General features: G+C 49.8%; 8 protein-coding genes across 8 annotated transcripts; 2 read left to right on the top strand and 6 right to left on the bottom strand.

Annotated features, from left to right (window-relative positions):
- Positions 1–170: 170 nt before the first annotated feature.
- BKA67DRAFT_530242 (5-azacytidine resistance protein azr1) lies at positions 171–1,232 on the bottom strand (the record flags this gene model as incomplete). The annotated part of the gene is made up of 1 exon (XM_046099210.1): positions 171–1,232. The coding sequence occupies one exon, from the start codon at positions 1,230–1,232 to the stop codon at positions 171–173; it is 1,062 nt and encodes a 353-aa protein (XP_045964257.1).
- Positions 1,233–2,442: 1,210 nt separating this feature from the next.
- Positions 2,443–3,365, top strand: BKA67DRAFT_653326 (succinate dehydrogenase iron-sulfur protein precursor; the record flags this gene model as incomplete). Its single annotated transcript, XM_046106346.1, has 2 exons — positions 2,443–2,973; positions 3,045–3,365. 2 exons carry the CDS (start codon positions 2,443–2,445, stop codon positions 3,363–3,365), a joined length of 852 nt encoding a protein of 283 aa, XP_045964256.1.
- A 452-nt stretch (positions 3,366–3,817) lies between these two features.
- On the bottom strand, positions 3,818–5,365 carry BKA67DRAFT_653325 (uncharacterized protein; the record flags this gene model as incomplete). Its single annotated transcript, XM_046106345.1, has 1 exon — positions 3,818–5,365. One exon carries the CDS (start codon positions 5,363–5,365, stop codon positions 3,818–3,820), a length of 1,548 nt encoding a protein of 515 aa, XP_045964255.1.
- A 592-nt stretch (positions 5,366–5,957) lies between these two features.
- BKA67DRAFT_653324 (uncharacterized protein) lies at positions 5,958–7,798 on the bottom strand (the record flags this gene model as incomplete). Its single annotated transcript, XM_046106344.1, has 3 exons — positions 5,958–7,143; positions 7,195–7,576; positions 7,627–7,798. The coding sequence occupies 3 exons, from the start codon at positions 7,796–7,798 to the stop codon at positions 5,958–5,960; spliced, it is 1,740 nt and encodes a 579-aa protein (XP_045964254.1).
- A 230-nt stretch (positions 7,799–8,028) lies between these two features.
- Positions 8,029–9,277, bottom strand: BKA67DRAFT_546930 (MaoC like domain-containing protein). Its single transcript, XM_046101419.1, has 3 exons — positions 9,010–9,277; positions 8,910–8,958; positions 8,029–8,851 (listed from the first exon to the last, which is right to left on the bottom strand). The coding sequence occupies exons 1-3, from the start codon at positions 9,127–9,129 to the stop codon at positions 8,091–8,093; spliced, it is 930 nt and encodes a 309-aa protein (XP_045964253.1). The 5' UTR covers positions 9,130–9,277; the 3' UTR covers positions 8,029–8,090.
- A 231-nt stretch (positions 9,278–9,508) lies between these two features.
- On the bottom strand, positions 9,509–11,308 carry BKA67DRAFT_546922 (Fructosamine kinase-domain-containing protein). Its single transcript, XM_046101418.1, has 3 exons — positions 10,809–11,308; positions 9,993–10,750; positions 9,509–9,938 (listed from the first exon to the last, which is right to left on the bottom strand). The coding sequence occupies exons 1-3, from the start codon at positions 10,932–10,934 to the stop codon at positions 9,830–9,832; spliced, it is 993 nt and encodes a 330-aa protein (XP_045964252.1). The 5' UTR covers positions 10,935–11,308; the 3' UTR covers positions 9,509–9,829.
- Positions 11,309–11,949: 641 nt separating this feature from the next.
- On the top strand, positions 11,950–13,519 carry BKA67DRAFT_511694 (major facilitator superfamily transporter; the record flags this gene model as incomplete). The annotated part of the gene is made up of 6 exons (XM_046097418.1): positions 11,950–12,232; positions 12,285–12,369; positions 12,420–12,880; positions 12,929–13,113; positions 13,163–13,225; positions 13,280–13,519. 6 exons carry the CDS (start codon positions 11,950–11,952, stop codon positions 13,517–13,519), a joined length of 1,317 nt encoding a protein of 438 aa, XP_045964251.1.
- A 98-nt stretch (positions 13,520–13,617) lies between these two features.
- On the bottom strand, positions 13,618–19,030 carry BKA67DRAFT_40854 (uncharacterized protein). Its single transcript, XM_046096733.1, has 6 exons — positions 18,831–19,030; positions 18,195–18,770; positions 18,088–18,138; positions 17,758–18,039; positions 17,540–17,705; positions 13,618–17,483 (listed from the first exon to the last, which is right to left on the bottom strand). The coding sequence occupies exons 1-6, from the start codon at positions 18,831–18,833 to the stop codon at positions 13,696–13,698; spliced, it is 4,866 nt and encodes a 1,621-aa protein (XP_045964250.1). The 5' UTR covers positions 18,834–19,030; the 3' UTR covers positions 13,618–13,695.
- Positions 19,031–19,602: the final 572 nt, after the last annotated feature.

Here is a 19,602-nt window from a genome sequence, read left to right as displayed (position 1 = left end):
CGTCGGCGCGAGATCTAGCTAAGAGGATGATAAGTTCTCTACTTATTCTTCACAGTTTTGTACAACGTTATCGCCCCAAATATTCTATGCCAAATGCCATGCGCAATTTACACCCAAACGCCGTTTCATGCTCATTCCCCAACCATCATCTAAACAGAAGAGCCCCTTAATCATAGTTTGGCCTTGATCGGCGCTGCCTTTCCTTCTTCAGACACAACAACAGCAATGACGCATATATCATCGACCTTGCCGCCATGCCAGTTTTCCTGGGGATAATACTTGTGCACTTCCTTGGCAAAAGGCCCGTCGATGCGCTGGTTGAGACTCAAAGCCTTGGCGGTGAGTGCAATATCGACGGCAATGGCGGCTTGGAGCGTTGCAGGTCTTTGTGATGAGTCCTCGGCTTGTGTTAAAGGAGTGAGGTCGTCGGCGACACGAATCCCACCATCTGAAGTTTTCCAGGCGCCGCTGCTGGTCATCAGGCGGCTGGTAAGCTTCAGTATGTCCTGATTGAACACGTTGTCCCATACTCCGTCGCTCGCAAATATTAGGATATCACCATGCTTGAGGTTATGGGTGGTGATGTCGGCGTCCTTGGGATGGTCGCAAAGTTGGGCACCGCCAAAAGCCGCCGCCCGGGCCAACATACTAGCCGGGATTACTGATAGTTGATAAGGGGTGTTGAAGGCATGCGTTTGCGGCTCTGAGCAGTGATGAACGGCGTTCAGGCGCAGGTGAATGAAGCCGGAGTCTCCCAGGTTGGCGACCTCGAGCTTGCCGTCCTCGGTTGCAATGGCAACGCAGGCTGTGCTGCCACCGGCGTGTATACTCTTGTCATTGACCACGTCGTCGTAGCCTTTCTGCATCAGTCCCTTGGCGGTGAGAGTCGGGCCAGCTGATGGCTTGTTCTCGTAAGCTGCCAAAGCCATGTAGTCGCAGAAGCCATGAGAGAAGTCTGCGGGATCTACACCGCTCTCCTCCCATCCGCCAACGCCGTCAGCAACGCCCAGGGCGACCGCATTCGTATCGCCGACGCGGGCTATGAAGAAGGCATCTTGTCCACTCGCGGGGCGTTTCGACTTGGGCCGCTTGACCTGAGGCTGAATACGATTGTAAGGGTTGAAGTGAAAAACGTTGCTGCTGGGGTCGAGCCGCTTGTGCTTGCTTGCGAATGATGCGGCGGCGTGATAAGTGAATCTGCGCGTAGGTATTCCTGCGTCTTGCGATGACATGGAGGGTTGCGAGGAGAACGACCGGTTATGATGTAAGGGGGCGCTGCTGCTGCTGCTGCTGCTGTTGAGGAATGGTGACCTCAATTGGCACGGAGAAGAGACTGCTAGAAAATCAGTGAGAGGTGGACAAGGTGTCATGGTGTTGCGGCCGTACTCTGCCCCAGCAGTTTTCTTCGAGGCAGTATGAGCCGCGAAGCCGTTACGGCCATGTTTTTAGATGAGGTTGATGATACGGGGACAACTGAAATCCCAGGGAGCGGTCATATGAACATAGTGTCTGACAGGCTTAAAGAAAGGCTGTGTGCAGACGCCAGACTCTGCGTGAGGGTACTGTCGGACGGGTCTATTGGCGGGACACCAACTGGCTGATGGTTGGAAGCTCGTCCTGGTGTGAATAGCTTCTAACCCTGGAGTTGTGCAACTAACTTTACTGTGCAGCTGCTGCAGCGTCTTGCGGGATCCGTCCAGTGGGCCGTGTTATCTTATCTTATCGTGCTTGCATAAGGGCGACGGCTTTGGATATGTGCATACTGTAGACGCGTGCATATAACTTACATGCTGTAAGGTTAGTACATAACATGGTAACTCAACCTTGGGGTGATCCGCAATGAACGCTGGGATTGGAAATGGACTTTTGCGCAGCACACCCGGTGCTTTCCGAGCGACCCATCAGGCGTCCCTCCTGCCTCTCTGCCTCTCTCCATAAGTTCCTCACAGTAGCACGGGATCCGTAGGGGCTGCAATTCCAGATCTGCTTGGGGGCGGCCCACCACGGGCAGATGCTGGCGGCTGGCGGTGATCTTGCTCGCATGCTCTGCCCACCGGCCGCAAAAGCTTTGACGAACTGCTTAGGAAGTGGCGGGCTGTGATTGGCCGCCAACAACCGAGGAAAGCAGAAAGTCCACACCCACGCTGCCAGCACGGGGGGGAAGCCGCTCTAGCACTGGGTGTTCGGGTCGGAAGCTCGCGAATTCCAAGCCAGATCCAATCCATCCCAATCCAATCAAATCAGATCGATGATGATCTCGACATACTCAATTCCAGACGTTGCCACCACCTTGAGCTAATTCCCAACGCGCCCTTTCGCCAGAACAACCTTGGTTGGCCTCGTTCCTTTTGTTTCGAGCAGCCGGACTCGACCCGACATTTCATCTGCCGCAAACACACCGACGGTCCATCCTCATATCTGCTCTTGTTCCTATTGCCCACAATGGCAGCTCTCCGCTCTACCTCGTCGCGGCTCCTGGCCACGGCATCGCGACCGGCTTTCGTCAAGCCTGCCGCCGTCTTCTCTCGCTCCATGGCCTCGGTAGGTGACGCTACCGTTGATGCCACCCCCAAGGGCTCCTCCGAGTCTCGCCTGAAGAAGTTCTCCATCTACCGATGGAACCCCGACCACCCCACCGAGAAGCCACGGATGCAGACGTACACTCTCGACCTCAACAAGACCGGCCCCATGGTCCTCGACGCCCTGGTGAGAATCAAGAACGAGTCTGACCCCACCCTGACTTTCCGAAGAAGTTGCCGAGAGGGCATCTGCGGTTCCTGCGCCATGAACATCAACGGCACCAACACACTGGCCTGCCTGTGCAGAATTCCCACCGACACCAACAAGGAGCTCAAGATCTACCCCCTGCCGCACACCTACGTCGTCAAGGACCTGGTTCCCGACTTGACCCACTTCTACAAGCAATACAAGTCTATCAAGCCGTACCTGCAGAGAGACACTCCCGCTCCAGATGTATGTTCAATGCCGCCAGACTGACTGGTTATATCACGCACGACCGCTCCCCCGTACTAATCTCCTCGTAGGGCAAGGAATACCGCCAGAGCAAGGCTGACCGAAGAAAGCTGGATGGTCTCTACGAGTGTATCCTGTGTGCTTGCTGCTCGACATCCTGCCCCTCTTACTGGTGGAACGCCGAGGAGTACCTCGGTCCCGCCATCCTGCTACAGTCTTACCGATGGTTGGCCGACTCGCGTGATGAGCGCAAGGCCGAGCGAAAGGCTGCGCTTGACAACTCCATGAGCTTGTACAGATGCCACACCATTCTCAACTGCACAAGGACTTGCCCCAAGGGCTTGAACCCCGGTCTAGCCATTTCCGAGATCAAGAAGGAGATGGCCTTCTAAGAAGAGAGAAACAAACAAAGAAAGAAAGTGGAGGGGAGGGGAGGGGAGGGGAGAGAACAAGTCGCTGTAGATGATACCAGGACAGACAAAACCATTGTACAAATTTCTACGAGTTACGTGCCGCCGGAGTTTCGTCTGGGTTGGCTGTACGTTGTCACCGTGTTCCTTGGTTTGGGCATGGTTTGGAGTTCATATTACAATCAAGAGCAATTTAACAGTTCGTTTGTGGAGTTTGTTGTCTTCACCATGTCCAGCGAAATTCCACCCCATCATGGGCTGGTATCCCTGCCTGCGTAATAACGTTCAAGCAACGCCAGTCAAGGAGAAAGACCTCAGAAGTCCAGGAGGTCTTCTACCGTATGCTGAGTCTCCACCTTGGCCTTCTGCTTCTGCTTCTTCTTCTGTCTCTGCCTCTCCCTTTCCTTCTCCTGCGCCTTGATTTGCACCTCTGATTATGTATCTTCTTCCTCGACCTGTCTTGACCGAGTCTCCAGCGTCTCCTCGGGAATGAAGACTCTGCCATCCTGCTCATCCATGGACACATGACCTGACTTATTCGTGTCTTCCCTCAGGATGCTCTCAACCCTCCTCTTCTCCTTACCTTTGCTCTTGTTCTTGCCACTGATACAACCCCCCATACGCTGCTGCTGCTGCTGCTGTGGTTCTTGTCTCTCCTTGGCCGTCTTGGCCATCATTCCCTGTCTCTCAAGGCGCTCCCGGAACCCCCTCCGGTCCTTCTCGCTCAAGTCGGACACGGCAGCACTGGGACCACCCACGCCCATGCCCACGCCGCTCCCAGGCGGCGTCATGGCACCGTGGCCATCGCCGCCGCCGTTGTTCATGTACGAGTAGAAAGCCATGCCCGCCTTGTACCAGACCGGGAAGTCGGCGAGCCCCACCTCGCGCAGCCCGTCCGGCGTGCACGGCATCCCGTGCTTGTAGTAGCAGACCTGTCCCCACTTGCAGGTCCCGTGGTGGCAGAAGTGCCGGCAGAAGACCGTGCTGTTGCTGCTGCTATTGTTGGCGTTCGGGTTGCTGCGGCTACTGCTGCGGTACGCCGGTGTGTTGTTGTTTCTGTTGTGGTGGTGGTGGTGAAGGTTGGCGCGAGCTGGTGAGCTAGAGGGTCGAGCGGGCGAGTAGTGGCCGTTGGGGGCGGGCGCGAAGGTGCTGAGCAAGCGCGAGGCAGGGCGGTCCGGATGTGGGATGGGACCGCCGTTGCGGCGGGGCAGCATGGTGTAGCGGTTTAACGGACCCGGGCTTGCGGAGGGTAGTGAAGGAACCCGGGCGTTCAGGGTCACGATCGGGCTCGGGGGCGCTGAATGGGTGGTGGCGGCGTGGCGACTATTCTTGAGGCCGCCCTTGGTGGCCGCCGTTGTCGTGGCTTGGGGGTGGTAGTTCAATGCAGCATCTGTGCTGCTCGATGCCGAGGCCTTGAACGAGGAAACGCTCTCGGCCGCGTCACCGCTGCAGCTGTCGCTACTGGTGGAAGGCTCCGGGTTCGAGCCATCCTGCTGTTGGTTCCAGTTCTTGTGGCGTCGATCCCCTCGTCTGCGGCTGGACTTGTTGGCATTAGTATTGCCTTGCGACTGGCCGTCAATGATGCTTTTTTCAGCGGTGACGCCAGTAGCGCCGCAGCCCTCGGTATCAGAGAAGGACAGTTCTTCATCGTTACTGTCTACGAAGTAGACTTCAAATGAATCGAAGTCCTTGCGGCTCTCGCCAAGATTTATGAGACCCTTCATCTGATCAATATCTAGCTCACGGGGAACGTCGACGACCTCGAGCCAGGGAGGAAGCTGGTCAATGGGGATCAGGGGCACCATGGGCCCCTTGATGGTGACTGTGCCACATGCGGTATGCTTTGTGACATCTGGGCGGACGATGAAGTACCGGGGTAGTAATTCTTCGCAGGTGGGGGATGTCGTGGGGGGCGCTGAGAAGGGCTTCAAGATATGGCGGTCTCGCTCATGTTCATGCTCCCCATTAGTGCGATAAGCCATAACGCAGGTGATGTCGATGGACGAAGATAATCGACAACGTCGTGGACGAGAGGCGTAACCAAAATAATGGCGGCTGCGAGGTCTTGTAGGCACTCGATGAGAAGAAAAGATAAGATGACTGTTGATTGTCGAAGTCGTCGTTAGAAGACAGTGGCAGTATGCACTCTCTCAAAATCTCTTGACGCCGAAGACTTGCAAAGGATATAGGTTACAGAGAGCTTCCGCGATTGGCGTTAAGAAATAATTATCCCGAGTAAAATATGATTCAGGGGCCAAGGGGTCTTGTAAGCCTCGCATGCGTGAGACGTTTGCAAATGGCCTCAGCACGCATTTTTCGTCATGGCTAAATGTTGTGCATTGGTAGAATTTGTATCAGTTGGTGTTTGTTCATCTCTAGCAACTTGCATATCTCATATGCGTTTGTCAGTCGGCCATGCGGGTACTAACCGATTTGCAAGCTGCGTTTGGTATCAAATGATAGATTTTGAAAGTCCAGATCATCGTCATCCCAGCACACTGCAGCTTCTGAATATTGTCCTCAACACGCAATCCACATACCTCTTTTCTTTAGCGTGTAAGTAATGCAGTAGTTCTACACTTGAATTCGTCGTAACTCAACTCTTACTTTTGCATCCAATCCATCCACGCAGAAGCCAAGCTGCCGCGGGCCGTCTTGCAGTTCAACTTCCCGTTTGACCCACCAACCAGCCTTTTTGCCAGATTCGGACTGTGAGACCGCGTCGTTGCGAGCAGGCTCTTCCGCATCTTCTTCATCGCTGCTGTCTTCTACTTCTTCGTCAAATCCGGCGACCGGGTCCCATTCCCCTGTTTCCCAAATCAAGCGTAAGCCGAGTGGATCTTGTGCAAACAGTTTTCCTGCAATGCCCTTGACTCTGTAGATATCAAAGCTCTTGGGGATCTTGGTAAGTCTCTCAACAGTGCTTTCACTATTTTGAGGATGAAAAATGAACTGGACTGCGACAAGACGAGCCTCCAGAAACGCCGGATTGGTCTCCTTCTGCCTGTTTATGACAGGAAGACCATAGAGCTCAACTAACTCGGCGTAACGCTTGTGCTTCTTGATGACCTGGCTCTCTTCGTCTTCAGGTACGGCGGACAAATGTTTGCCGATGCGTGCTAGATAAAACATTTCCGCATCTTGCCGGTCACTTGCTGAGATGGTGCCAAAGTTAAGGCCTCGCAGATTGGCCAGACGGCCCACAGTAATCATGTAAGCTTCCTCTGTGAACGTCTTCGACTGGATGGAGTGCTCCGGATCTGGGTTATTGTATATAGGATTATGGGTGAATCGCAGCTGAGTAAGGCCTGGGAAAGCGGTTGGGAGATCATCCACGAACGACCAAGAAGGAATCTGGTTGTAGGATATATCCAGGTATTGCAGACTTGGTGAGAAAACGGGAGGCTTTGCTGAAGGGTCATGAGTCATCGCTGCAATATTGTTTCCTTTCAGATGTAGATTGCGAAGCGCTTTCAGCTCGCCCAGACTTGCTATATCCGACAGCGAAGTGAATTCATTCCACTCAAGATTGAGCGAATGCAGTGATGAGGAGATGTTTCTCAAGGGAACCTGCGGGAGCGATGACAGTTGGTTTTCAACGGCGGATAAAGTTGCCAGAGACAAAAATTTAGAAGATAAATGGCATATCTCTTCCCAGCTCATGAGTGTCTGATCAAATGCAAGATCCTTAATATTCTTGAATACCACATCAGTACGCTCTGAATCTTCATGGCGAAGGATATTCAGAAGGCGATTACCGCTTTGGAGTATTAGCTCCCAACACTAAACGGTCAACCAGATGAGCACTTACTTCAGCCGTAGATTGTGTACGGTGAGCAATTCAGAGCATATGTCCACAACGATCCCAAAGTTGGTGAACAAGTTGCGGCTGAGATCAAGTTCGATCGCCTTGGGGCAAGTATCAGCGATGCACGCATCTCCATTGTCGTAGGGATAGGCGATGCGCGTGCCATCCAAGATCAGAAACTTCAACTCGGCCAAATTAGCCTGTTTGCGTTGAATCTTGTGAAATCCAACTTCCTCGGCGATTTTCCCTGAGAACTTGATCTGCGCACTGGCCGCCGACACCTCCCCGGTATACTTGTCTTGCAGCGCCGAAACGAAACTGCGTGGTGACTCTGCAGACCTGGTTGGCCGCACGAAAGAGGCAGCTGTGGATAATTTGGATTTGCCTCATGGAAATGTCAGTTTTCGAGCAGCAAGTTGAAGAATCCAGACCTACATGAGAAGTAGCGTGTTCCTTTGTGGGAGCCGTCGTGCTTGCCCCGGGTCGCGTCGTCCCATTCTACCCCAATCCAAGATCCTGATGTGCCTGTCACTTCGCCGACGTATCGGACTGTGCATAGGGCGCCGTCATAAGACAGCCGGTCACCGGGATTAACTTTTGAAGTCATCTGGGTGAGTTCAGTCTTCGTTCAACGCACTGGGTTATTGAGTGCAAGACATTGCCCGTGTTGGTTTTGAGGTTCGATTGTAAAGTGGATCAAGCTCAACTTCGCTTAGTTGGATCCATACCTACGACTAACAGTTGTTCAGGCACCGATTTTTTGGGTACGTGAACCTTTAACCAAATGAAATAGCCATCACTTAAGCATCAACCATCATCGCTGATTACCGAATTAGATGCAGGGAAACTTGATCTTGTATTAACTGTATCAATTGGTCTGCCGCTAATGACAATAATATCTACAACTTGGTCTTCGCTGCGCCGACCACCTTCATCAAAGCGCGACCATTGCTCAAGCACACTTTGCCGCCTTCAACACTGGTCACAAATCTGATCTCCTCCCAACCATCTTTGATCTCACCCGTCTTCCAGACTTGGGTCACCAGTTTGTCGCCAGGTTTGACGGGGCTTGCGAAACGCGCCTGGAACTCCTTGATGTTCTTGGGGTCACTTGCGCCAATAGTCTTCAGCAATCCGTGTGCGGTGGAATTGAACGAGTAGAGACCATGAATAATGGCACCGCCGAAACCCATCTTCTTGCCGGGCTCTGGGTGAGCGTGGAGAGGGTTGTAGTCCCCATTGAGCCTGTATAGTAGAGCAGTCTCCTGAGTGGTTTGGTCCTCAAAAGTTGCATCTGGCTTCTTGCCCTTTGGAGGAGGGAAGTTCTCAGTCGCGGGACCCTTGGGACCGCCCCAATTGCCCTGCGCGACGAAGAAAGCGCTGCCGATGGCACGTGCGTAGACCTCCCCAGTACCAACATCTACGATATCTGTCTGTGTCTCGACGACCGAGCCCGGACGACCCTTGTCATAGACACCAACGACTTTGGTCCGAATCTCAAACTTCTTGCCTTCTGATGAGGTCGGTAAGGGCTTGAGGAACTGGACAAGACGCTGCCCGTCGACGACTCTTGTAGAGTCGAATTCGGGAACACCAGGAATCTTGACTGCCTTTTGCGCAGCATAGAAATCAATAACTTCTTGCGTGTCGCCCTTGAAAGCTGTATTATATCCTGTGAGGACGGCGGCTAATAACAGGGCTGCACAAGGATAACGTACGTAAGATGACTGGGTAGGTAGGAAAGACGGCAAAATCTGGGTCTAACTCCTATATGGACATTAATATTGATTGATGCTCTTGGAGAGGTGATTGTCGTACGTAGAGGAAGTTGAGCTCTTCATTAGTGCAGCCAATGCTGGCAGCAAAGAGTAGAGCATCGCGCTTCAACCATGTTACCTCCTTGGCAGGGTACTCGAAACCGACACCGGGACCGCTCATATTGAATGTGATAGAACAAGTTACAGTTGTAATAATTGTTTTGGTGATTGTAACTCTCCAGATAATGGCACAGCTCTAGCAATTCGGACGTTTATAAGCAGACAAGCACGACAGTTCGAGGTAGGAACCGCGGATTACAGCCGCTTTTCTAGCGAACCCCCTCTGCCGAGGTTCCAGTGTGGAGAACGAGCTTTCTTCCACCCTTCCCTGTCCCGCCCCACCTTTCCCCGGTCCCTTATGTGTGACAAGCCAAGCTTGTCGAGCCGTAGCGAACGACAAACTACGCCAAATGTGCTTGGTTGCAGCCGAGCCCGACTCGACTGATTCCGGGGCTTTAAGGCAGGCCCAGTCTCCCTGCATGTTCCCAAACACGAGTCCTCATCAGTGGGGCCTGTATTTCTTGACTACTTCAGACAATCCAGTGCTATAGTCACATCTTCTTACTCACATCTTCTTACTCACATCTGCTCACATTCAACGGCCTCGTTTGATCATTGTCTACCAAGGTCGAACATACCTGCACGTCCCAGAGAAGACGACCTTCTAATCATCATAACTCATTAAATTGAAATAAGCAAAGGCTAGCGGCATAAATCAAATCGATTGAAGTAAGAATGATCACAATCTATAATTGAGAAGTACCCTCAGACTGCAAACGACATACAACAAGGAGCCGATCAATTATAGTACATGAGTATAATTATACGACGGAGTCGCCATTCTGGCCTTGGCCGACTTGTCGCAAGCCATCAGAATTCTCCTCCCACGGAGTGTATTTCTGAATCAGTGAAACCAAGTCGTTAAAAGCCCTATTCTTGTCAGTAGAGCCTCCGCATTTAGTGTCATTCTAGGTGTCTTCTCACGATTTACGTGCCGGAGAACCTGTAAAACATGCAGAATGCATGAAATTTGTCTTGGCACTGTAGAGAATGTTTCGGTCGTCCCATTCGTCCTCGGGCTCGCTAGGCTCACAATTACGAAGATATTCTCTACGGAAATGTTTCGCTTTTAGCTGATGTCGCTCAGCTCGCCAGATACCGATCTCCATCTCATTGTGGGCGTAATATACGGCAGAGTCAAAAATCCATGGATCGCCAGTGTTCGCCTCGACTCCGACGTTGCCATCCCAAAGGTCACCATGGATCAACGTCGGCTTCACCGATCGACCCTCGGATTCTAGAGCTCCGATGAGACGAGGTATTAAATGCGACTGTACACGTCGATGCACGGTCTCAAGCTCTGGCCAAACTCCGTTGGTCTCTGTATCCTGCCGATAAGCTTCAGCGAGAAGTTTCCCGAAGAAGGTGGTCCAGCTCTTGGCCGGTGCGACCGCTTGGAGCCTTGCACCATCATAAGTCTGCAAGTGAAAGCCAAAATTGCCGTCCGGGGAAGTACTGTTGCGATGCATCGCGGCAAGGCGAGCACCTAGCCTCACAGGGTCAGGAAGCCCAGGCACGAACTCCTTGAATTCAATCAAGAAGAAATACGTCGGTGGGTTTGCATCCTTGAGCTTACCTCGAGCAAGAGGCTTAGGAACTAGTTCGGGTTGCAGTCTATGCAACTCTGTCATACCGACAAACTCTCCCTCTAATTGGTTCTTGCCGAGGTCCCCAGCAACATACTATGGTACCAACAACATTAAAACGGATATCCTGATATCAAGGTAAAGTGGAACCCACCTTGAGAAAGAATGAGACAGGTTGATAATCGTTATCGAGTGCATTAATCCTGGCCGTAAATGACCATGCAGATAAACCATAGGCATGTGCAGACGCTGATGTGGTTCCCGGTGGTAAGGCTGCCATTGTGTGATCAATAAGTGCATACGAACTGAAAGTGATGACATTTAGAGTCAACGAATACCTTCTAAGACGGCATCATCCAAGGGTAGCCTACCCCCAAGGGAGTCACTCAACAAGCTCAAATGCTCTTTGAGCCCGTTCTGGAGTTCTAAAGCCATTGTGTTGTAATGGAGTGTAGAATCAGCTTGGAGGAGTGAGGGAAGAGGGGAACATATAGGCTGCTTCATTACAAGCGGGGGACTCCCACCTAGGGAATACCAAAAAATGAAATATGCCTCGGTAAATATCGTTTTCGAATTAGGAAATATTGTGATTTATCACCAAATTTATCGTCTGTGCACAGTATAAGTCAATCGTCTATAATACACGGATCTATGTAAGTAGATTAAAAAATCCTTTAAGATTTAAGACTTATTTTGGTTCGTAAATAACCTAAGAGATAGTCGAGTTTACCCCTTTAAGAATAATAAATAGTAATATATATCCGTGATTTAACCTAATGGAGGAATATTGTGGGAAATCATATATCTCCAGAAGTTTCGTTCCCTACTCCCACCTACAGAAATTATGCAGGGTATGCGCGGCCGCGTAAGCAACTCGCCAATCGTAGCATGCAAATAGCCGCCCAGAGTATGCTCGTGGATCCGACGAGGCCTCTTCAATTGAGCACAGACAATTGCACAATCAGAATGACTAGCAGACGGTGACCAGGAGAGATTACACTTCCCTGGGCATTATTAGTTCAAGCCGTGTACAACCATTTGACTGTCAAATTCATTGCGGATTCTACAAGGAGGCCCTTAGACTCCTCTGCAGTTGGAAGTACTGCGTCAAACTCTTGACATATCTTCCGCAAGGTGCTCCGGCGACCTGTAGGGTGTTTAACATGTCGACGAAACCAAACGATGGCGGGCTTATGGAATCCCAAGCACCTACGGATGGCTTGACAATCGACGAATATTCGGTTCTCTCAACAGGGATGAAGCACTGGCTTTTATTTATGGCAGCCTTCGCCGCCATGTTCTCTCCCATGAGTAGCTTCGTGTTTTATCCTGCTATAACGTCCATTGCTGAATCGCTTGGCACAACTGTTGCACTGGTGAACATAGCCATCACAACATACATGCTGATTTCAGGAATTACACCAGCAATCCTGGGAGACGCAGCCGATAAGCTTGGACGTCGTCCGATATACATTCTGGCTCTGTCAATCTACTTTGTCGCAAATCTTGGACTTGCTTTACAGAGCAGTTATCCAGCACTACTGGTGCTGAGAATGATCCAAAGTGTAGGCAGTTCTGGTACAGGATTCTATATAATGTATACATCAAGGCAGAGAGCTTACGTCTATAGGAACTATATCTTTAGGATACGGCATCGTTTCAGACATTGCCAGCCCTGCAGAAAGAGGCCTCTTTGTGGGGATATTCAGCCTCGGGTAAGCATGTATCTATAATTAATTCAAGTTCATATACTTATTGCTGCTAGACCCAATGTTGCTCCCCCGTTTGGGCCAGTCATCGGAGGTCTCATCGTTGCGAGGCTAGGGTGGCATTCAATCTTTTGGTTTCTCGCCATCCTTGGAGGTCTTTGTCTTCTCCTGGTTGTCTTGGCCTTACCGGAGACAGCTAGGAAAATTGTGGGAAGCGGCACTAATAAGATGCCTCTATCTATGATTTCCAAACACCAAAGTCGGGCAAGAACAGAACATATAAACACTACAAAACCACAGTTCACCTTTCCTAACCCACTACACTGTCTTAAACTACTCCTCTTCAAGGACATCTTCATTGTTATACTTTGCAATGGTATTTATTACGCAACATACTGTTGCGTCCAGGCATCTCTTTCTACATTATTCATACAGGTCTATGGGTATGGTAAACTAGAAGCAGGACTAATTTATATCCCATTTGGCTTCGGCTGCTTGGTTAGCACATATTCGTGGGGTAAGAGACAGAATTTAAATCGGATGGTCACTAAACTAATGTGTATAGGCAAGTTGTTAAATTCTGACTATGCTCGAACAGGGAAATTACATTGTATTCAAGCGGAAAAGCGGCCCCTCGACGGAGACACTGGTTTTCCAATAGAGGAAGCGAGGCTCCGGAGCGCGCCTTGGCTGATCATATTAGCTGCAGTGTCTATCACAGCGTATGGCTGGAGTGTTCAGTATCGTGCGGTAAGGATGTTCGTCTTAGTGATTATAAGTATTACTGATGTATATACAGCACGCGTCCGTGCCATTAATTATACAAACACTCATCGGCTTCTCCACAACCGGCATGTTCGTAGTATGTAATCCCCCTGTTACCAATGAACACTGTAATCAGCTGATAGCCACGCAGGTATTAGGTACCCTTCTGACGGACCTAAACCCAGACCGCTCTTCAACAGCCGCTGCATCAGCAAATGTTGTGAGATGTGCTTTAGCAGCTGGAACACTTGCCGTATTGCAGACGATCCTTGACAATGTTGGTCCAGGTTGGTGCTTCACAATATTCGGTCTCCTAAACGGCACATGTGGACCTTTGCTATTTCTCGAACTGCGAAAGGGTAAAGCTTGGAGAGAGGCTAGAAATAATTAGTCAAGGCCAGTCGCTGCATTTGAGGAGAATGAAATGTGGATCTCCAAAGTTCAGTAGTGACTTAAATCGCGCATGGTCATAATTCGTACATAGAAATTTGATTTGAGGTTGCGGACTTAGATATATTCCTGTTGTAATATCTATGATCGAAAGTCAAAAACTACGTTTCCCAAGGACTACCAGTCAGAGCTAAGGGAGGTAAAAATGACCATGAACTCGCCCTTGCGAGGGCACAGAATCGAGCCGGAGTCCGTCACAGACAGCAGGCCAAGATTCTGCTCCGAGATCCAATCTCGGGGAATGTAAAAATGACACTTAGTATCTAGGATGCCGTGGGAGGATTTGATATGCCATGTACAAACTCCAAGTGACCGGTCTAGGTAGACGAGATATCCATTTTTCAGGATATTAAGCGGCACCTCTATCTGGTCAGACAGTTCAGGAGGTACGGTGGTACATGTTAATTTGTGTGATTCGCCAAAATCGTTTTGTCCATCGAAGCCACTAATTATCATGAAACGTGATCTTTGCTTTCGGTGAGTGGTGCGCCGGGAGATATGCACCAAGATGTGTCCCCTGAAAAAGGTAGGAACTATCTTCTCGACGGCTTCATGCACATGATCACTATTCAACGTATTGCCATCCGTGTCCTCCCGTTCGAGAAGCGGCCTGGAATTTGAATTACTCTGGCGATCTGTTTGCGGGATAAGCCATTTTGATGATATAGACAGATCAACCCATTCATGCGTGAGACAGTCGTCAGGTGTGACTGAGAGAAGATGAGCAGAAGAAGACGGGTGCACGATCCATTGTGCGGAGTTTCTTGGCGTACGGTCACGGCCCTGCTCCACCTGACTTAAGGACTGTATTGACCACAGTTGAGTTGAGTCCTTGAAAGACACAAGAATATACTCCGAGTCAGATGAGAGGATTAACTGCTTCATCCCACCGGTTGATAACTTCGGCTTGAACCTAGCAATTCGCTCATGTTTCCAACCAGTTGTTGTAAATTCAATCTTGACGATCGTCAATCGACCTCCAACCTCGGCGTAGGCGAAGTGAACACCGTCGTCGCTCCAAACAAGATGCTCGATGCCCATCCCAGTAGCGATACGGTCAATTTTCAACCTTTGGCCACTTTCGTAATCGTGTAGTGCAACCAGACCTTCTTCATCTCCTAGACATACAACGGAATGGCGAGGCATTGGCGATGTGATGATAATTGGAGTAGGATTGTCTGCAAAAGATTCTGAAGCAAGATTTGATTGCTCCACACTTTCATCTGGTGCTTGACTGCTCGTAGGATGATCATCAGTCGCGCCTAATCTAATCAGGGCATTGGGCTCCCAAATATTGCAACAGCTCCCACGGATATCGTAGAATCGTCGGCCATCTTGACTGAAGCAGAAGTCCGCGACATTATCGTCAGACGTAAGTTGATATACCAGTGTAGAGGATTGATAGTCGTAAAGCTTTATCGTTCCATGTACACCACATATTCCAAATATGGTGCCATCCGGGTTGACTCTTATGTGCAATGGGAACTGGCCAGAATCAGGCGGTTGTTCATGGTAGGTACCATCAATAATGTTAACCTTGAACATGTATCCATCCATAAAAATGCCAATTACTTCTTCACTATTAGGATGCCACGCAAGTGATGTAACGAATGGAGAAGGTGAGATCGATGCCCTAGTATCACGATTGACCCGCTGCACAATCTTTGATGGACTCGTGGCCCATATTGTCAAAGGGAACCTGCGGTACGCTACAGCAACTTTCGTATGATCTGGGCTCACTTCGAGGGCGGTGGGCGAACCTAGGATGGTGCCCTCTAAAGACTCGGTATCGTTGAGCATTACCGACTCGATAATATTCCAAACACATTTCTCCTTTTGCAGCGAACCTCGCACCAAACACCGACGATCCGTCCCCACTAACAAGGCTGAACCGTCGTCAATGAAGTTCAAAGTAATTGCCTTCATGTCCAGGGGATTATCGAACGAGTTGAGCAGTTTGCCAGAAAACGTACTCCATACTTTTGTCGCTCGATATCCATAAGTTGCGATTCGGTCACCGTTCTCGCTGAAACAAATGGTCGATATTGATTCACCAACAGTCACGAGGCGAGTACAATGGAATGTAGTACAGTCCCACAAGGAGACATTACCATTTCCATCAACTACAGCAAGATGCTTCGCTGAACAGCTTATCAACGAGGCTTGACAATCGCTACCAACTGATACTCTGGCGAGACAGTCGTCCCAGTCTTCTGAGAGTCCCTTTATTCTTGGCGAGGAAGAAAGGCTGCCAAAGGTTCTGTGTATTGCCGAGTTTGAGGGGCAAAATGGTGCAACAGAACTATGTATAGATGCAGGGTGTTGTGATAAAATTGCCCCATACTTTCCTGGAAGCTTCAGAAGATCACGAGACCATAGATCTAACAGCTCAAGGTCTTCGAACCGTCGCTGGGCAGGCTCACGAGCAGCGTCAGATCTTCGTGTCTTTTTGACGAAAGTATCCAAAGAGTGGGCAGTATCAATGAGAATTCCTAATTGGCCCGAGGATGCCAGGAGCTGGATCCAGGTAAGCACAAACGGTTGCTTGAAAAACTTAAGCAACACATCAAGTTGACCGTCGAAATCACTAGGCAACCCAGTCGCTTTCAGGTGATGCATCCATTCAGTTGCGCGATAATGGAGGGAGTTCGAACCGCTTAGCTGCACCTTAGATCTCAACGCCTTGTCCGCCAACGCGACCATAGACCGTCGGAAAAGTTCATCGTGGCAGACGGCTGCATTTAACGAGAAAGGAAGGCTGTTAGAAGCGATCAAATATTCGCGCGCTGTTTGATGAAGCAACCCAATCCGATTCTCCCCCTCTAACACGAGGAAATGTCCACATAGACGAGTGATTGTAGTCGTGAGGTCCAAAATATGACCAAACTCTGGTTCTAGAATCTCCGAGAGCTCTGATAAGGACACCGGGCGTCGCGCATATATAGCCCACATAAGTAGTTGCCGTGACAAATTCCTATCTGAGGGTCTCCTTATATTTGATATCGTCTCCTCCATACGTTGATATAACGATTCCATTCCGGGAGGTAACTCATTCAGAGCTTGACGTAAATCATCCTCTGTATGGCAATCCCTTATCTCTTCAAGTATGAGGCGAACCCAGAGAAAATTGTCATTGGCCTGATCCAGGACCTTACCCGTGATTTCACCCTTGACAGAATCGTCCCAACTGAGATACTGCAGTTCTTCTTCGATGTAGATACGCATATCTGTAGAGTCTTGGTCGAGAGAGAACCACGATGTGGGTATTTTCGAGCTGATTCTTCCGAAGGAAGTGAAGAGTCTAGGGGTCCAGCGACTTGTAGCCAATACCCGTATTGGCGTCAACGAACTTTTGACCTCTGCCATTAGCTCCAGGATTTGCTGAGGGGAAGCTGATTCGTCAAGGCCGTCAACGACCCAATAAAGCGGTTTCTCGAATTCATATTTGAACAGCAACCCTACAAATAGCTTTCGCCAAGTTGATTTCCAATCGCTATCCTTAGGCTTATAGCCTCCATCGAGCAGCTTTGCAACTGCTTGACGAAACGGTGGGTGAAAATTCGCAATTTGGAAAACCAAGAATCTGAGTAGAGAGCCAACAGACCGCTTTGTTTCGTCGCCAGCCCTGAAGAAAAAATGCTGCACAGTAGCGCCCTGGTCACGTAGATGATCTATCATGAAAGAGCAAAATACAGACTTGCCACGTGCCGGGCGACTATGCAGCCATAAGATATGAGACTGAGAGGAATCTGTCATCCAGGAGCGTACCTGGGTTTCATCGAGAATTGAGGAACAAGTGCCGTCGACGCGGCGGCTCATGAATAAACTCAGATCATGGTCCACATTATCAGATATAGATAAGTGCACTCGAATCTTCTCCATATCATCCGCAGCGGAGTGTTCACCTGAGCTATTCAGTTATTCATAGCTACTAAGCAAGGAGCGCTGCATGATTGCTTACTGATTTTAGTGAAAGATGAGACAGTAGATTTGAGAACTCCCAACACAGCGCGATAATTCACATCATTCACACTTTCAAACTTGCATACGCCATGATGATCGGCGTTCAACGACCTCGATATCTCCCCGGGGTAACCAAGCTTCGCGGTATCTTCGTCTACTATAATCTGGTATATGTCAGCTAGGTTTTCACCTTCAATGTTAATCACGCGGACTTACGGCAGAGCTCAAGCCAAGCGATGTTTGGACTGTCTCATAGAAGGAAAAGATTTGGAGACGTTCCGCAATGTGTCGGAACTGTTCGTTCAACGTCGGGATGAACGAGCCATGCTTGCCTAGTTCCGTAACATAATGCTTTGAGCCTCGAAAGCTAATAGATAACAGTTTATTCAAAGACGCAGAGAGATCAGCTCCACGATGTGGTGTGGCAAGAAACAACACGGCCTTCATGGACTCGGCAATACTTGTATACCGATTATCCAACTGCGCTTCAAGGTATGCCTATTAGAAAGTCAACATTAAGTTCATGAGCTAAAGTCAAATGTATACCTTTTTAAACACTAGCCCACCCATGGAATGGGCCACTATAAGAATTGGTGCCTGCAGTCCAAAAAGTTGGGAGTAGAACATATACGCAACGAGGCTACACCACTCACCTTCCCCAAGTGAAAGCTTTGACCCTGCTTATCCCTACCATAAAGCATATCGAACAACAGGTTCTTTGCGAAATCAGATATGCCAAGCGTTGGGCTTTGCGAAGATGAACGATAGTCTGCATTATACCCGAAAGTAAATATCCTGCAATTTTGAAGGTCGTCGTCGCTAGGGAGCCAAAGTGATGGCCAAAGGAGGTTGAGGTCGTGATTTTTGGACCACGTTAACCTGCTCGAACCCCCAAGGCCGTGGATGAATATAATATCGGCTGACGGAATGCCATCGGGGGCATAGAACAGCGTCAGACCCAGAGGATCGTCAGCTCTGTCTGCCTTAGTCTTGCTGGGAGAAGCCGCAGGGATAGAGGATATGACGATATCAGGCACATTCTGGCTATGAAATGAGGCGTCCGAGTTCGCCCGGTGTGCAACAAGATTATGCTTCGAATCTTCAACGAATGTTGCTTTGCTCTCTTGGCTTCGACTGCGTGTGATGCTGCTACCAATAGTCGAGGTGGCATCAGCCTCGACTGTCGGTGCTCGGCGATGCTTCGAAGATGAGAAGAGGTTTCGGCGGAACTAGATCATACAAGTCAGTCTATAGTGCTCGGCGTGAGATCGGGCAACTTGGATACGCACCATCTCTACTAGCTCTGGCCCGAGTTTGGGTAGCGGGGCGTGAGCATGTCAGTCTTATGTTAGGCCTTTTAGGATGCTGAAGTAGTGAGCAGATTGACGGTCAATCAGACGGCACGCACATTAAGCTACCTTAAGAATAATAACGCACGAGTCTTGCTTACCTCGCGGTCGAAACTATAGACTGATGCGCTCGAGTCAATGCCCTCGATAATGCCGCGCAATAGGTAATTAATACTATCTACACCTCCTGGTATTCTCGCCTACGGTTCTTGCCCCGCTTAGCGTGGCTGGTTAATTGGCTCACTTACCGTCAGCTTAGCGGGTCCATACTCGAAAATGGACGGATACAACCGCTGTCAGTCCACATATTCTTCATGCTCCATGAGCGTGAGCCACTGACAGTCCCAAACAGCATACTGCAGTCATGTAAACCTTGCTTAGTGAAACCATCATAGTGAAACCATCATCTCGACTCAGCCGTTGAATGTGCGCACCTCGTTCTGCAAGCAAATGTTCCTGAACGAACAGGGGCTGGAAACCGACCTTCAGGGCTTAACGTTAAAGAACTGTCAGAGCTTCTCGCAACACTAACAGCTTCGTCATTGACCTTATTTGCGTTCGGCAAAAGCTTGGATTTCACATCCCACTCGAACCGCACGGGTTTCCAACATGCAATTTAGCTTGAAAATCTTGTGGTCTTCGTAGTATGGGTTTGCTCGCTAAAGCCATCGTGTCTTGGACAATATATGAAATCTCCAACTTCAATCTCGGT

The sequence above is a fragment of the Truncatella angustata genome (genome assembly GCF_020726525.1).
Source record: "Truncatella angustata strain MPI-SDFR-AT-0073 chromosome Unknown BKA67scaffold_1, whole genome shotgun sequence".
NCBI classification, from domain to species: Eukaryota; Fungi; Ascomycota; class Sordariomycetes; order Amphisphaeriales; family Sporocadaceae; genus Truncatella; species Truncatella angustata.
This window is presented reverse-complemented; position numbering and strand designations above follow the sequence as displayed.

Coding starts and splice junctions, on each gene's coding strand:
- BKA67DRAFT_40854 (XM_046096733.1), bottom strand. Junction 18,040..18,087: donor GTGGGCTAGTGTTTAAAAAG/GTATACATTTGA, acceptor ACTTTCTAATAG/GCATACCTTGAAGCGCAGTT. Junction 17,706..17,757: donor CGCTTGGCTTGAGCTCTGCC/GTAAGTCCGCGT, acceptor GACATATACCAG/ATTATAGTAGACGAAGATAC.
- BKA67DRAFT_546922 (XM_046101418.1), bottom strand. CDS start 10,934: ATGGCAGCCTTACCACCGGGAACCACATCAGCGTCTGCACATGCCTAT. Junction 10,751..10,808: donor CTGTCTCATTCTTTCTCAAG/GTGGGTTCCACT, acceptor TTGGTACCATAG/TATGTTGCTGGGGACCTCGG. Junction 9,939..9,992: donor GGTTCTCCGGCACGTAAATC/GTGAGAAGACAC, acceptor TGACAAGAATAG/GGCTTTTAACGACTTGGTTT.
- BKA67DRAFT_546930 (XM_046101419.1), bottom strand. CDS start 9,129: ATGAGCGGTCCCGGTGTCGGTTTCGAGTACCCTGCCAAGGAGGTAACA. Junction 8,959..9,009: donor AAGAGCTCAACTTCCTCTAC/GTACGACAATCA, acceptor ATGTCCATATAG/GAGTTAGACCCAGATTTTGC. Junction 8,852..8,909: donor TACCTACCCAGTCATCTTAC/GTACGTTATCCT, acceptor GATATAATACAG/CTTTCAAGGGCGACACGCAA.